Here is a 17,500-nt window from a genome sequence, read left to right as displayed (position 1 = left end):
AATTCTCTAGAAATACGGTAACATGCCAACCGTCAAACCAATAATTCTCTCTCTGTCTCTGTCTCTCTCTCTGTCTCTCTCTCTCTGTCTGTCTCTCTCTCTCTGTCTCTCTCTGTCTCTCTGTCTCTGTCTCTCTCTGTCTGTCTGTCTCTGTCTCTGTCTGTCTCTCTCTGTCTCTGTCTGTCTCTGTCTCTCTCTCTCTCTGACTCTCTCTCAATGTCTCTCTCTCAATGTCTCTCTCTGTCTCTCTCTCTCTCTGTCTCTCTGTCTCTCTCTCTCTCTCTCTCTCTCTCTCTCTCTCTCTCTCTCTCTCTCTCTCTCTCTCTCTCTCTCTCTCTCTCTCTCTCTCTCTCTCTCTTCTAACTCTAGCGCTTCCATTGCAAAGGAAACGACTTTGCCGCCATGAAGGCAAAGTTTGCGCACAAGCTAATTTCTGCTCACTCTCACAAAAAATAAAATCTTTGACACTTCAATGTAACCAACTTCTCGGTGGTGATTTTGCCCCCAAAGGATAGAATCGCTGGTTATTTCCGGCGAAGAACAATGTTTACGATGTTCTGTTGCAAAAAAAAGCGTGTACGAACACACACGAGCGCGCGCGCGCACACCCACCACACACACACGCCACACACACACACACACACCATACACACACCACACACACACACACACACACACACACACACACACAACAAATACACATACGAATACACACACACACACGCAACACACACACACACACAACAGATACACATACGAATACACACACACACACGCAACACATACACACACGCAACACATACACATACGAATACACACACAACACATACGAATACACACATACACACACACACGAACACACACACACAACACATACACACACATACGAATACACATACACACACACACGAACATACACACACAAACAGAATGGTGGTGAGAATTTCCCACCAGACGTTGTTAAAGTGCCTCAGACTCCGTAACCTTGGCCCTATGTACAGTATGTGTCTGTGTGGCCGGACATTGTTAATAGCAACACGCTCAGACGTCCATGGATGTCCTAACGGTGGTATTCCTAAAAAAAAAATCCTTATATGAATTTTATATAAATCCTTGGAAGGGAAAGATTTATATAAGGAAAGATTTTTTTAAGAATGCCACCGTAAGTTCTTATGCCGCGTCCACACGGTCGAGCTGTGCCTGGCAGACTTTGCCCTTACCGAAGTTACCGGACAAAGTCCGCATACTCTGCCCGCGAAGTGTCCACACGGCTGACGATGGTGGTTGGAGGTTAGTTGGCCGCAACCAGAGGTTGGGAGGGAGTGATTCAGTGCGGTACGATATCCATGGTTCCCGCCATACTTGGAAAGAAGGTAGCACTTTACAGCATTATAATTGCTGCCTGCATGAAAAAGAAAAACAAGAAATCCCGGAGACATGTCTGGTGCCGGGAGTGGTTACAAAGAGGTGATTTAATGGGAAACTCGGTGACAATCCTACGTGAATTGCAGGATGAAAATGAACAATTGTTTTGCAGTTACATAAGAATAAACATAAGGAGCTTTTCTGTTCGCCTTTCGAAAGTGGAGCCATATATACAAAGGCAAGAGACAAATATGAGGAAAAGCATAGCACCAATAGCACGTCTTGTCAAGACCATTACACACTAGTACTAGGTGCGGACATGGTGGTAAGGTAACTTCGGTCTGTACTGAGCGGGTTTGCTAACTTTGCTCGCACCTCACCTCGTGCGTTTGGCAGGGATGTCAGCCCTCTATTCGCTGCCCGCAAATGGCGCCGGGAACGGACAGTTTGATGGTTTGCCCGATGAAATTGCCCGTTGTCGAGCAAAGCACTTGTGCCCGGCGGACAGTGCTCGACCGTGTGATGGTTTGGTTTTCACACTAAAAGGCTTGGAGCACTAATGTGAGTTATGATTTCTAAATTTTATGTAAGATATGATAAGAGCGTTGTATTACGGTTAACAGATTGTTTACGTAAAATAATACTGATTTCAATATATTACTTGTATAGAATATGATTTAAATGAATACTTACAATAGCTTAAGCTGTGAAATTTATAATCGTGTAATTAGCCATAGAAGAATGTTGGACTTCTTATTTGTTACTAATGTCAGTATAATTCACGCTATTGTAATTCTCATAGTAGTTACGATTGTTCAAAACATTTATTGATGGTTATTTAGAGGATTATGATCATTTAATTTCAATGTATATTGTACAAGTGTTTTTTGTTTGACGGTTTCAATACTTTTCACGTTATGTATAATGTGGATTTATGTAAGGATATTTGTAATATACTCGCAGGTTGAAATACATGATTACGACAATCCACGGAGTTTTAGTGTGAATATATATGTATGTATGTATATATGTATATATGTATGTATGTATGTATATATGAATGTATGTATGTGTATATGTATGTGTATATGTATGCATGTGTATATGTATGTGTATATGTATGTACGTATACAGTATATATGTACGTATATGTATGTATGTATATGTATGTATATGTATGTATGTATATGTATGTATGTATATGTATGTATGTATATGTATGTATGTATATGTATGTATATGTATGTATATGTATGTATATGTATGTATGTATATGTATGTATGTATATGTATGTATATGTATGTATATGTATGTATGTATATGTATATATATGTATATGTGTATATATATGTGTATGTAGTATGTATGTATGTAGTATGTATGTATATGTGTGTGTATATATGTACGTGTGTCTATATGTACGTGTCTATATGTATGTGTGTCTGTATGTATGTATATATGTATGTATATATGTAATGTATATATATATGTATGTATATATGTATGTATATATATATGTATGTATATATATGTATGTATATATGTCTGTATGTATATATATATGTATGTATATATGTCTGTATGTATATATGTCTGTATGGATATATGTCTGTATGGATATATGTCTGTATGGATATATGTATGTATGGATATATGTATGTATGGATATATGTATGTGTATGTGTGTATGTGTGTATGTATGTATATATGTATGTGTGTGTATGTATGTATGTGTGTATATATGTGTGTATGTGTGTATGTATATATGTATGTATATATGTATGTATGTATATGTGTATGTATGTATATATGTATGTATGTATATAGATAGATGATGATAGTGATATGGTTTAACGTCACAAACTCCCTAATACTGGGAGGATAGGACGGTGCCTTTTACAGAAGACTTTGTTGCGTGGGATTTACTTAGCCATGCCCTTGACTTAGCTTCGCCGGTGGCAGGATTCGAACCGCCACCTCGACCTTCGCCGCAAGTGACCACGCCCTAACCAGGCAATTTCATTTACCTGAGAGGAGCAGCTCTCAAGGTCAGGCCTCCGACTGCGTTCTAAATATCTTGTAATTCTTCTGTTATGCCGTCAGGCGATTTTATTCAGCTGAGGGGAGAGTGATCTCCCCCTGTGCGTGGCTCTTTAAGACTAATTCCTTTACTGAACTTTTTCTTGCCCTCTTTTTAACTCTTTATGGCTCTTTCTGACGAAGGCTTCTTTCAGCTCTGTCACTGTCATGACGTAAAGAGCGTTTTTGCTCTTAGGCTCTTTTCCATGTCTGTTTAAATGTTATACGGATGCTTTCCTTCCTTCTGGTAGTCTATATGTGTGTGCCCTTTCTATGTAACTATGTATGGCTCCTTCAAACGGATCTTTTTTAATCCTTGTCCTTATTATGACTTTAAGGAGACCTTGCATTTTTCCATTTGGCTTTCCACATTCCTGATATACTTTTTGTACAAACGATCAGCTGAATAGTATATTGGAGCCTTTTGCCTGATTTCTTTTACCCAAAAGTTCATAACTTGAGGATTTTCATCTAATGCAGAGTCGAAACTTTAGGTTGAGCCCTTTGACTTATGGACTTCCGTTGAAAATCTTTCTGTTACTTTCTTGAGCCCAGTAGATGCCTTTGATTATCTTTTGTAGGTCCACGTATACCCAGACTAACTTGATGGATACCACGATCAATGTTCTTGAGAGAAACTGAGCGAGGAAGTTGAACCCGTCTTGTCACCGTTTCCATAAACTCGTTCTTCTTGAGCCGAGGGAGCCTGTTAATTTATTCAGTTCTCAGGCAAATTATATTCGTCCGTTTTAGCAACTTCAATGGCTTCTTGACGAATCTAGTGGGCTTTATGTTTATCAATGCAATCCACCACTTTTCCTTCTTCTGTTTTTGTGGCGTGCTTTCCTTTTCACTTTTGGTATTCTTTTTCACTGGGGCCTGGGGGTTCTGTTTCATCTCGCGCTCTTCGAGTTTCCTTAAGATTTGTGGCGGAAAGAGCTTGGGATCGGGCGGCTCGAGCTCCTTCCCGTCCTCAGAGAGACCAAAACCCTTCAGCCAAGGGTGGGCCAAGATGCCGTGGAGGCTGGGCCGCTCCCATGGGTCCATGGCGAAGCACTTTGTCATCAGGTCGCGGCACTGACGGGGAAGGTCTTCGGGGAAAGGCGGGCGACACTTTTCGATCTCGCTCTCGTCGTAGAACGGGTCGTCATGGCACACCAGGTAATACAGGAGGGTCCCGAGACTCCATACTGTCGCCGGGACGTGCAGGAACTCTCCGTCGACGATGTACTCTGGTGGCCAGTAAAGCGTTGTTCCGCCAGTGTCTGTTCCCATGTAACCTGTAATCGTCTCCCCGCATCCAAAGTCTATCAACTTGGTCTTAAGCTCCCCTGAGCCTGGATCCTCGTAGAGCAAGACGTTCTCTGGTTTGATGTCTTTGTGAGAAACACCTGCGTTTAGACATCTTTGTACTGTCCTTACAATATCACAAAAGAGCCTTTTGATCTGTGGAATGGGGAGCTTACCGCACTTTTCCATATAATCGTATATCGAAGTCCCTTTGGGCAAAAGTTCCATTGCCATGTAAAAGTTGCCGTCTGTAACGAAGCATTCGTAAAGCTCGATAACCCCAGGAACGGTTTGGACCTTGTGCAGGAGAGAGGCTTCCATGGGCACTCTCGTCCCTTCGCGCCACCCCCAGGTGTCGACGCCGGAGAGGGGGACTTTCTTCATCGCGACCTGGGTGCCTCTGGCGAGGTCCTTCGCCAGATAAACACACCCGTAGCCGCCTTCACCGAGAGGTTCCTGCACCTCAAATCGGTCCCTCAAATTCGTGTCCTCGCTTTTCTTCATCCCTCCCTAAATGTCTTCGACCCTGGAGGTCGACGCGACCGATCACGTGACCCAAGGTCGTATCCCACATTGGGTCACTCAGCGCGCTCGTGGTTACGTTCTTCGGTGGGTACGGAACGCAAATTACTGGCCAAACAGAAAGTATCTGTTAATGTAATCGTTGGTGTATTTATGTGTAGAAAGAGGTCTTTTTAGTATTTCTTCGTTGATAATTACTACTATTCACTCTAAACTGTGCGCATGTGCGCGCGCACATATGTTTTACAACGAGGGCACATAAAGAAAAAATATGCACACACAAGGTTTTCAAATTATATCAAAATCCATTCAATAAAAAAGTTCCACCCAAACATACTTATAAATTCTCTAAAAATATGGTAACTTGCCAACCGTCAAACCAATAATTATTTCTCTCTCTCTCTCTCTCTCTCTCTCTCTCTCTCTCTCTCTCTCTCTCTCTCTCTCTCTCTCTCTCTCTCTCTCTCTCTCTCTCTCTCTCTCTCTCTCTCTCTCTCTCTCTCTCTCTCTTTTCTAACTTTATGGCGGCAAAGGAAACGACTTTGCCGCCATGAAGGCAAAGTTTGCGCGCAAGCTAATTTCTGATCACTCGCACAAAAAAAAAAAAAAAAACTTTGACACTTCAATGTAACCAACTTCTCGGTGGTGATTTTGCCCCCAAAAGATAGAAACGCTGGTTTTTTCCGGCGAAGAACAATGTTTACGATGTTTGTTGCAAAAAAAAGCGTATACGACCACACACGAGCGCGTGCACACACACACACACAAACACACACACACACACAAACACACACACACACACACACACACACACACACACACACACACACACACACACACACACACACACACACACACACACACACACACACACACACACGCGAGTGGGGGGAGAGGAGTTGGGAGTGGGGGGGGGAAAGAGGGCAGGAGGTGGGGAGAGGAGGCCCAGCGACACAAATGTGGAAGTCGTATGACTTTACAGTAGTTTGAGTTGGAAGGTGGACTTGAAGTGGAGGAGGTGGAGAAGTGGAAGAAGTGGAGGTGGAAGAGTAAAGTGGTGGTATTTCTAACTATTACCAACGCAGTGTGAGTTTTTCAAATTTATTTTTATTTGTTTATTTCTGTTTCTATCAACAACTTCAGACTTCAGAATACCAGCTGATGTTGGAGGACTGACGTAACGATGCGGGAGGGGAGGGAAGGAGGGAGGGGAAGGTGGTTTGGGGGGGGAGGTGAGCATGGGGAGATGGGGGAGGACAGGAGAGACGGGAGAATATATATATATATATGTATATATGTATATATATATATGTTGTTTTTTAAGTTCCTGCTATTGAAAGGTGCTTGTTCTCGCCAATCAAAATATTAGAATCATTCTTTGTCTCCAAAGAATCCTTGGTCTCCGTCGAAATCAGATAGGACCTCAGTGCACCTTAACTCGAAACTGCTCCTAGACCGGCCCCATTATCAAGTGCTCTTCGGGAAATTTGCACAGCCATGAGAGAGGATGGGGAAAAAATCTACCCAGAAGAACTTTGACATACGAACATTAGAACATAAGAATGAAGGAGACTGCAAGACACCATAAGGCCTACACTAAGCAGCTCCGTATCCATCACCACCTGTCATCCCCATCCATAAAGTTGTCTAATCGTTTCTTAAAACAAATGAGAGTTTCAGCGCTTACTACATGGTTACTAAGTTTATTCCATTAGTCGACCACTCTATCAGTAAAACAATTCTCGCCTATTTTCTTTTTAAATCTAAATTTGTCCAGTTTATAACCATCACTGCGAGTCCTGCCCTGTTATTTTAATATGATGACCTTGTTTGCATCACCCTTGTTAAAGCCTTTGATCCACTTGAACACCTCTATTAGATCACCCCACACACTGCGTCTTTCCAGAAAAAGTAAGTTAAGGTGCCTAAGGCTCTTTTATCTTCGGGAGGCAAATTTCTTGAGTTCATGTATCATTTTGGTCGTTTTTCTCTGTACTGATTCTAGTGAATTGATGTCCATTCTGTAGGACGGAGACCAAAACTGTAATGGACCATTTAGGATGACTTGTGCATTTGTATGTTTATATTTTGTATTGATTAAAGTTATTTGTATCTATTTAATGTATTGTAATTATTAAATAAATGCATCACATGTTTATTCCATTGGGATCTTGTATACTGTATTTGTGTAGGGAACCATTTCTGCGCGTATCGCTATGCGTTTGTTCACGTGGACATTACTAGGGAGGTGACGCTCATTACACCAACATTCTCGTGTGAGGCGGGTTGTGGTTGAGGAACCAGCGACCGAGGTGAAAATGTGAGGACTTAGGTCTCTGCCCGGGTGATGGCTTGGTTTTCACACTAAAAGGCTTGGAGCACTAATGTGAGTTATGATTTCTAAATTTTATGTAACATGTGATAGGAGCGTTGTATTACGGTTAACAGATTGTTTACGTAAAATAATACTGATTTCAATATATTACTTGTATAGAATATGATTTAAATGAATACTTACAATAGCTTCAGCTGTGAAATTTAAAATCGTGTAATTAGCCATAGAGGAATGTTGGACTTCTTATTTGTTACTAATGTCAGTATAATTCACGCTACTGTAATTGTCATTGTAGTTACGATTGTTCAAAACATTTATTGATGGTTATTTAGAGGATTATGCTCATTTAATTTCAATGTAAATTGTACAAGTGTTTTTTGTTTGATGGTTTCAATACTTTTCACGTTATGTATGATGTGGATTTATGTAAGGATATTTGTAATATACTCGCAGGTTGAAATACATGATTACGACAGTCCACGGAGTTTGTGTGAAAATATATGTATAAATATGTATACATATATATATATATATGTATGTGTATGTATGTGTATGTATGTGTATGTGTATGTCTGTGTATGTCTGTGTATGTCTGTGTATGTCTGTGTATGTCTGTGTATGTCTGTGTATGTATGTATGTATGTATGCATATGTATGTATGTATGCATATGTATGTATGTATGCATATGTATGTATGTATGCATATGTATGTATGTATGCATATGTATGTATGTATGCATATGTATGTATGTATGCATATGTATGTATGTATGCATATGTATGTATGTATGCATATGTATGTATGCATATGTATGTATGCATATGTATGTATGCATATGTATGTATGCATATGTATGTATGTATGCATATGTATGTATGTATGCATATGTATGTATGTATGCATATGTATGTATGTATGTATGTATGCATATGTATGTATGCATATGTATGTATGTATGCATATGTATGTATGTATGCATATGTATGTATGTATGCATATGTATGTATGCATATGTATGTATGCATATGTATGTATGTATGCATATGTATGTATGTATGCATATGTATGTATGTATGCATATGTATGTATGTATGCATATGTATGTATGTATATATATATAGATGATGATGATAGTGATATGGTTTAACGTCACAAACTCCCTAATACCGGGAGGATAGGACGGTGCCTTTTACAGAAGACTTTGTAACGTGGGATTTAATTAGCCATGCTCTTGACTTAGCTTCGCCGGTGCCAGGATTCGAACCGCCACCTCCTCGACCTTCACCGCAAGTAACCACGCCCTAACCAGGCAATTTTATTTAGCTGAGAGGAGAAGCTCTCAAGGTCAGGCCTCCGACTGCGTTCTGAATATCTTGTACTTCTGTTATGCCGTCAGGCGATTTTATTCAGCTGAGGGGAGAGTGATCACCCCCTGTGCGTGGCTCTTTAAGACTAATTCCTTTACTAAACTTTTTCTTGCCCTCTTTTTAACTCTTTATGGCTCTTTCTGACGAATGCTTCTTTCAGCTCTGTCACTGTCATGACGTAAAGAGCGTTTTTGCTCTTAGGCTCTTTTCCGTGTCTGTCTAAGTGTTATACGGAGGCTTTCCTTCCTTCTGGTAGTCTATATCTGTGTGCCCTTTCTATGTAACTATGTATGGCTCCTTCAAACGGATTTTTTTTTTCATCCTTGTCCTTATTATGACTTTAAGACCTTGCATTTTTCCATTTGGCTTTCCACATTCCTGATGTACTTTTTGTACAAACGATCAGCTGAATAGTATATTGGAGCCTGTTGCCTGATTTCTTTTACCCAAAAATTCATAACTTGAGGATCTTCATCTAATGCAGAGTCGAAACTTCGAGTTGAGCCCTTTGTCTTATGGACTTCTGTTGAAAATCTTTCCGTTACTTTCTTGAGCCCAGTACCTTTGATGACTTTCTTTCGTAGGTATACGTATACCCAGACTAACTTCATGGATACCACGATCAATGTTCTTGAGAGAAACTGAGCGAGGAAGTTGAACCCGTCTTGTCACCGTTTCCATAAACTCGTTCTTCTTGAGCCGAGGGAGCCTGTTAATTCATTCAGTTCTCAGGCAAATTATATTCGTCCATTTTAGCACCTTAAATGGCTTCTTGACGAGTCTCGTGGGCTTCATGTTTATCAGTGGTATCCACCACTTCTTTCTGTGCTTCTTCTCCTTTTGTGGCGTACTTTCCTTTTTACTTCCTTCTTGCAAGCCACGTTTGGTATTGTTCACTGGGGCCTGGGGGTTCTGTTTCATCTCGCGCTCCTCGAGTTTCCTTAAGATTTGTGGCGGAAAGAGCTTGGGATCGGGTGGCTCGAGCTCCTTCCCGTCCTCGTAGAGGCTAAAACCCTTCAGCCAAGGGTGGGCCAAGATGCCGTGGAGGCTGGGCCGCTCCCATGGGTCCATGGCGAAGCATTTTGTCATCAGGTCGCGGCACTGCCGGGGAAGGTCTTCGGGGAAAGGCGGGCGACCCTTTTCGATCTCGCTCTCGTCGTAGAACGGGTCGTCATGGCACACCAGGTAATACAGGAGGGTCCCGAGACTCCATACTGTCGCCGGGACGTGCAGGAACTCTCCGTCGACGATGTACTCTGGTGGCCAGTAAAACGTTGTTCCGCCAGTGTCTGTTCCCATGTAACCTGTAATCGTCTCCCCGCATCCAAAGTCTATTAACTTGGTCTTAAGCTCCCCTGAGCCTGGATCCTCGTAAAGCAAGACGTTCTCTGGTTTGATGTCCTTATGAGAAACGCCTGCGTTTAGACATCTTTGTACTGTCCTTACGATGTCACAAAAGATCCGTTTTATCTGTGGAATGGGGAGCTTGCCACACTTTTCCATATAATCGTATATCGAAGTCCCTTTGGGCATAAGTTCCATGGCCATGTAAAAGTTGCCGTCTGTAACGAAGCATTCGTAAAGCTCGATAACCCCAGGAACGGTTTGGACCTTGTGCAGGAGAGAGGCTTCCATGGGCACTCTCGTCCCTTCGCACCACCCCCAGGTGTCTACGCTGGAGAGGGGGACTTTCTTCATCGCGACCTGGGTGCCTCTGGCGAGGTCCTTCGCCAGGTAAACACACCCGTAGCCGCCTTCACCGAGAGGTTCCTGCACCTCAAATCGGTCCATCAAGTTGGTGTTCTCGCTTTTGTTCATCCCTCCCTAAATGTCTTCGACCCTGGAGGTCGATGCAACCGATCACGTGACCCGAGGTCGTATCCCACATTGGGTCACTCAGCGCGCTCGTGGTTACGTTCTTCGGTGGCCAAACCGAAAGTATCTGTTAATGTAATCGTTGGTGTATTTATGTGTAGGAAGAAATCTTTTTAGTATTTCTTCGTTGATAATTACTACTATTCACTCTAAACTGTGCGCATGTGCGCGCGCACATATGTTTTACAACTAGGGCACATAAAGAAAAAATGTGCACACACAAGGTTTTCAAATGATATCAAAATTCATTCAATAAAAAAGTTCCACCCAACATCAACTTATAATTTCTCTAAAAATATGGTAACTTGCCAACCGTCAAACCAATAATTGTTTCTCTCTCTCTCTCTCTCTCTCTCTCTCTCTCTCTCTCTCTCTCTCTCTCTCTCTCTCTCTCTCTCTCTCTCTCTCTCTCTCTCTCTCTCTCTCTCTCTCTCTCTCTCTCTCTCTCTCTCTCTCTCTCTCTCTCTCTCTCTCTCTCTCTCTCTCTCTCTTTCTCTCTCTTTTCTAACTTCATGGCGGCAAAGGAAACGACTTTGCCGCCATGAAGGCAAAGTTTGCGCGCAAGCTAATTTCTGATCACTCTCACAAAAAAAAAAAAATCTTTGACACTTCAATGTAACCAACTTCTCGGTGGTGATTTTGCCCCCAAAGGATAGAAACGCTGGTTATTTCCGGCGAAGAACAATGTTTACGATGTTTCTGTTGCAAAAAAAAGCGTATACGAATGCACACGAGCGCGCGCACACACACACACACACACACACACACACACACACACACACACACACACACACACACACACACACACACATACATACATACATACATACATACACACACACACATCCACATATACACACATACGAATACACACACATACAAACATACACATATACACAAATTTACACACATACACACACATACGAATACACACAACACATAGACACACATACGAATATACACATACGAATACACACACACACACACAACAGATACACATACGAATACACACACAACAGATACACATACGAATACACACACAACACATACACACACACATACGAATACACACACACATACACACACACACACGCAACACATACATATACGAATACACACACAACACATACACACATACGAATACACACATACACACACACACACGAACACACACACACAACACATACACATACGAATACACGCATACACACACACGAACACACATACACAAACAGAATGGTGGTGAGAATTTCCCACCAGACGGTTAAAGTGCCTCAGACTCCGTAACCTTGGCCCTATGTACAGTATGTGTCTCTGTGGCCCGACATTGTTAATAGCAACACGCTAAGACGTCCATGGATGTCCTAACGGTGGTATTAAAAAAAAAAAATCCTTATATGAATTTTATATAAATCCTTGGAAGGGAAAGATTTATATAAGGAAAGATTTTTTTAAGAATGCCACCGTAAGTTCTTACGGTGGTATTCTTGAAAAAAATATTTCCTTACATAAATCTTTCCCATCCAAGGATTTATATAAAAGTTATATAAGATTTATATAAGGAAAGAATTTTTTTAAGAATACCACCGAATGATCCTTACCGTGGTATTCTTAAAAGAAAAAAATCCTTATATAAATCTTTCCCTTTCAGGGATTTATATAAGATTTATGTGAGGAAAGATTTTCTTTTTTAGGAATACCACCTAAAACTCTTCCCACCAGTGTCTGAAGGGGAAGAAAAGAAAGGGGAGACGGGAGAAAAAAGGGGGACAGAGAACAGGGGGAGATAATGATACAGGATAAAAAAAAGGGGGGAGAGAATGAAAAGGAGAGAGGGAAAAAGAGTATTTTGGGGGAGAGGGGGAGGAGGGAGGGAGAGATAGACGAGGTGGGGGGAGGATTGGGGAGTGAGGGGAGAGGAGTTGGGAGTGGGGGGAAAAGAGGGGAGGAGGTGGGGAGAGGAGGCCCAGCGACACAAATGTGGAAGTCGTATGACTTTACAGCAGTTTGAGGTGGAAGGTGGAGTTAAAGTGGAGGAGGTGGAGAAGTGGAAGAGGTGGAGGTGGAAGAGTAATATGATGGTATTTCTAACTATTACCAACGCAGTGTGAGTTTTTCAAATTTATTTTTATTTGTTTATTTCTGTTTCTATCAACAACTTCAGACTTTAGAATACCAGCTGAAGTTGGAGGAATGACGTAACGATGCGGGAGGGAGGGAAGGAGGGAGGGGAAGGTGGTTTGGGGGGGAGGTGAGCATGGGGGGATGGGGGAGGACAGGAGAGATGGGAGAATATATATATATACACATATATATATATATATATATATGTATATATGGGCAGGAGATTTTCTCTCAAGCATGTTTGGTTAAATTTAATGGCAAGATTATTATTGCAGAGTTTTTTATCTGCCTTTTCTCTTTCTCTGAGAACCTTTTTCCCTTTCACGGGAAGTTATCTTATAAAGTCACCATATGACATTGTTTTGTAAGTTACTTTGGGTATGGCTTTACCAAAGTGAAAAACTGGCCAGAACGCGTTTTCACACTACTTAGTGCTTCATCAGTGGCTAGAGTGTCTGGATTCTGGATTCTGGATTCCAAGGAAAGACCACCTCGCTTGCGCGGGATCGGGTTTTGTGGGAGGGGAAGAATGTCTGTAGGAAAATGAAAAGATAGTAGTGTATAAAAGAGGGCTATTGCCACCGGGCGAATTGCGAGCGATTAGGGGCTTATTTGTTGTCGTGGCTTTAGGAGAACTGGGCTAGGAACTTGGACGGCGGCGCCAATGCCGGGAGGAAGAGCATATTATATCACCAACGAAAGTTTGGAAAATGGTAGGAGACGTAGTAGGAGAGAAAGGGGGAAAAACGGAAAAATCTTTAGTGGGAGGTAAACTGAAATGAGAAGATGTAGTATAAGAGAAAGTGAGAAAGGAAACGAATTTTAGTCGAAGAAAAAGGAAGTGTATATGTTTGTGCGTGGGATGCGGCTATGTTCGTGAGAGGTGTATGTGTGTAATTTACGGTTAGTGAGTAGATTTCACTTCCCGCGTGTAGAGGGCGTTCCTGATTAGCCCCAGGTAAGGCATGAGAATTCCTGTTTTACCCCAGGTCGGGTTTGAGTAGCGATATTATTATTATTATTATTATCATTATTATTACCATTACTATTATTATTATTACATTATTGCGGTTATCACCAGTCAAGCTGGTGAAGGGGTGTGTTACTTGTAGGTGCGGTTATACACGTTTTATCGTGTACACCGCACGTGGGACGGGCGCAGCTGACAGATAGTCTGTACGGTGTGGTCTAGGTGTAATATGTTGTATCAGATGTTTGTGTTTGGCGTGCAGTTTTTCTAGGTGTCTTGAGTGAAGTTTGTGTTTGTGTTGGTTGAGTGGACGGATGTTGGAAATTTGGTGTAGAGACTCAGTGGTTCTGAAGTCGCTCCATCTCGAGCCCGTGATGAACTGGACAGCGGCATTCTGAACCTTCTGATGCTCGTAGTTATTAGTGGCACATGTCAGCTGGCTTAGTCCCGGGGACTGGCACAGAATCGGTCTGACGAGGGCTAGGTACAATCGACGTTTGGTTCTCAGTGTTGCAGTTTTGAAGCGTCTGAGCTTACCCAGCACAGCCCTAGCCTTCGCTCCCTGCTTGCGGAAGTGTGGGGTCCAGGTAAGGCCATTATCAAGTGTGCTACCCAGCACACGGGTATGGTCCTTCGCTGGGATGTTTGTGTTGTTTATTTTAAGAGGAGTGTTTGTGATTGTTCTGTTGGTTCGTTTGCAGCGGAAGTGTACAGCATTGCATTTCGACGCGTTGGTCTTAATGCGCCACTGTTGCTCCCACGCGTGTGCCCCGTCTAGGATGTTTTGCATTACGTGTAACGCTCCCTGCAGCGTTTTGTGTCTGCTTATGTGGTTAGTGTCGTCCGCATACGAAAGAGTTAGAGCCTGGTTGCGAGGATAAGCCGGCTCTGGCAGGTCATTCGTATATAGATTGTACAGAGTGGGGGCAAGGACTGACCCTTGCGGTACTCCAGCCTTCGGCACAAAAGGTTGGGACAGACAGCCCCGCCACTTTATTCTAATTGACCTGTTGTCCAGGTAGTTGCAGAGCAACCTTGTGAACGGCAGGGCAAAGTCGAAGTTGTGGTACAATTTGTACTTAAGGCCTTCATGCCAGACAGTATCGAATGCCTTCTCCACATCCTTACAAACCAAAATGGCCTTACCAGGGCGACCGTCTGGCGGTCTTTGAACCCATTGAGTGATTATGGATATTACGTCTTCTGCACCGCGCCCCGGCCGAAAACCAAACTGGCAGTCCCTCAGCACATTCTCCGTCTCTAGGTACACGGTCAGGCGGCGGCATAAGACGTGCTCAAACACCTTTCCAAAGTACTCCAGAAGGGAGATGGGCCGGTATGAAAGGGGGGCGGAGGCGGGTTTCTGGGGTTTAGGAATGAGGATGGTATGGGAGGCCTTGAATAGTTGTGGGAAGTACCCAGAGGCTAGTGAGCTATTATATAGTGTCGTCATGTGTGAGATTATGTTGTCTGGCATACGTTTGAGTATGTGTGCATCGATGCCTGAAGGGCCAGGGGATTTTAGTTTTAATGCCGAGATAACCCCCTTTACCTCCTCCAAAACGATGGGGCAGATAAGGGGATCATCTTCATCTAACTGAGAGAGATCAACAGTCTCGTCGGGAATGAGGTCACTACAGCTGTTCATGAAGGAGTTAACACTGTGCAAGGTGCTAAAGCAATGTGGTCCTTGCACAGGATGGGGTTTAAAGACCTCACTCCATGCTGACGCCAGAAGGTCAGCTTGGTGTTGGGGGGAGTGTGCAGAGTGGTTAAGATGGTTGATGACCTTGGGTGGAGGCACAGAGCACTCCTCCAGCTCACGTTTGAGGGTCCTCCAGAACTTGGAAGGGTCCTTCTCACAGGCGCCGGAGAGCGAGGCCATCAGTTGCTCCTCCTCTCGATGTGAATCGATGTAGAGGGACTTCCTCAGGCTACTCTGTAGCCAGTGCATGTCTCTTAGGATGGCTACACGGGCCAGATGGCTACACGGGCTAGAGTGTGAATATCTGATTGAATATTTGTGTTTATATACTATTAGTGGTGGTCTGATATTTCATATTGAGGCTTCTGATTGGCTAGTGGGCTGGAATGGGACTCCCGAACTATTCTACTTCCTCATTGGTCGGCTGTTGTGTGACGTCATCAGTATTGTACCTTCTTTCAGGGAGCTTAGATCTCCTTACGCTAGGGAGGGCCTCTAAATCCCTTGTTTGTATATTAAGATTGGGAGATGTTTCTTCCATTGGGATCTTGTATACTGTATTTGTGTAGAGAACCATTTCTGCGCGTATTGCTATGCGTTTCTTCACGTGGACATTTACTACGGAGGTGACGCTCATTACACCAACATTCTCGTCGGTGATTTCGAGGTGTGAGGCGGGCTGTGGTTGAGGGACCAGCAACCGAGGTGAAAATGTGAGGACTTAGGTCCCTGCCCGGGTGATGGTTTGCTTTTCACACTAAAAGGCTTGGAGCACTAATGTGAGTTATGATTTCTAAATTTTATGTAACATGTGATAGGAGCGTTGTATTACGGTTAACAGATTGTTTACGTAAAATAATACTGATTTCAATATATTGTATAGAATATGATTTAAATGAATACTTACAATAGCTTAAGCTTTGAAATTTATAATCGTGTAATTAGCCATAGAGGAATGTTGGACTTCTTATTTGTTACTTATGTCAGTATAATTCACGCTATTGTAATTGTCATTGTAGTTACGATTGTTCAAAACATTTATTGATGGTTATTTAGAGGATTATGCTCATTTAATTTCAATGTATATTATACAAGTTTTTTTATTTGATGGTTTCAATACTTTTCACGTTATGTATAATGTGGATTTATGTAAGGATATTTGCACTACATATCCTAAATGCCCTAAGGAAAAAACCTATTACTACTCCTCTCTTGGTACTTAAATCATGGTGGGAGTAGAAACAAGAAGTTTCTCTTGGTCCTTAAATCTACTCCCACCATGATTTAAGGACCAAGAGAAACTTCTTGTTTCTACTCCCACCATGATTTAAGGACCAAGAGAGGAGTAGTAATAGGTTTTTTCCTTAGGGCATTTAGGATATGTAGTGCAAAATACTTAGAAGAAGAGTGCAGGTTTATTAAAGAGACCTTTTTAACACTAAAATTTCCAGAATTTCTTTTAGATAATTGCAAACAGCAGGCCGCTAAGATTCGGGAAAGCCGTAGGCAGCAGGACAGCAAAACTAGACGTCTCGTGTTGCCAACCGGCGACGTTGCCACCAACCTGACACGTCTTTTAAGAACCACCAACTTGGAAATAGTGTGCCAGACAAGCAGAACAATAAAAGACATCACGAAGACGGAAACACACAACAATCAGACACCGGGCACCAAAGCCGGTGTTTATCGTATTCCGTGTTCAGGATGTGATAAAGTTTACATCGGAGAAACGTCACGCGACCTGAATACACGAATACGTGAACACCGTTACGACGTCAGGCATGATGTCACCACCAATGCATGTGTGACACATAGAAACAAGGAAAACCATCTTATGGACTGGAAGAATGCAGAGCTGCTGATACG

General features: G+C 42.5%; 2 protein-coding genes across 2 annotated transcripts; both read right to left on the bottom strand.

Annotated features, from left to right (window-relative positions):
- Positions 1–4,159: 4,159 nt before the first annotated feature.
- On the bottom strand, positions 4,160–5,239 carry LOC143034863 (serine/threonine-protein kinase pim-3-like). Its single transcript, XM_076201207.1, has one exon. The coding sequence runs from the start codon at positions 5,237–5,239 to the stop codon at positions 4,160–4,162; it is 1,080 nt and encodes a 359-aa protein (XP_076057322.1).
- A 4,438-nt stretch (positions 5,240–9,677) lies between these two features.
- LOC143034862 (serine/threonine-protein kinase pim-3-like) lies at positions 9,678–10,778 on the bottom strand. Its single transcript, XM_076201206.1, has one exon. The coding sequence runs from the start codon at positions 10,776–10,778 to the stop codon at positions 9,678–9,680; it is 1,101 nt and encodes a 366-aa protein (XP_076057321.1).
- Between the last annotated feature and the right edge of the window lie 6,722 nt (positions 10,779–17,500).

This window comes from Oratosquilla oratoria, chromosome 18, assembly GCF_046742065.1.
Source record: "Oratosquilla oratoria isolate Oo_2021 chromosome 18, ASM4674206v1, whole genome shotgun sequence".
Classification (NCBI taxonomy): domain Eukaryota; kingdom Metazoa; phylum Arthropoda; class Malacostraca; order Stomatopoda; family Squillidae; genus Oratosquilla; species Oratosquilla oratoria.
Note: the sequence above shows the minus strand (reverse complement) of the source record. Positions and strands in the feature narration are given on the sequence as shown.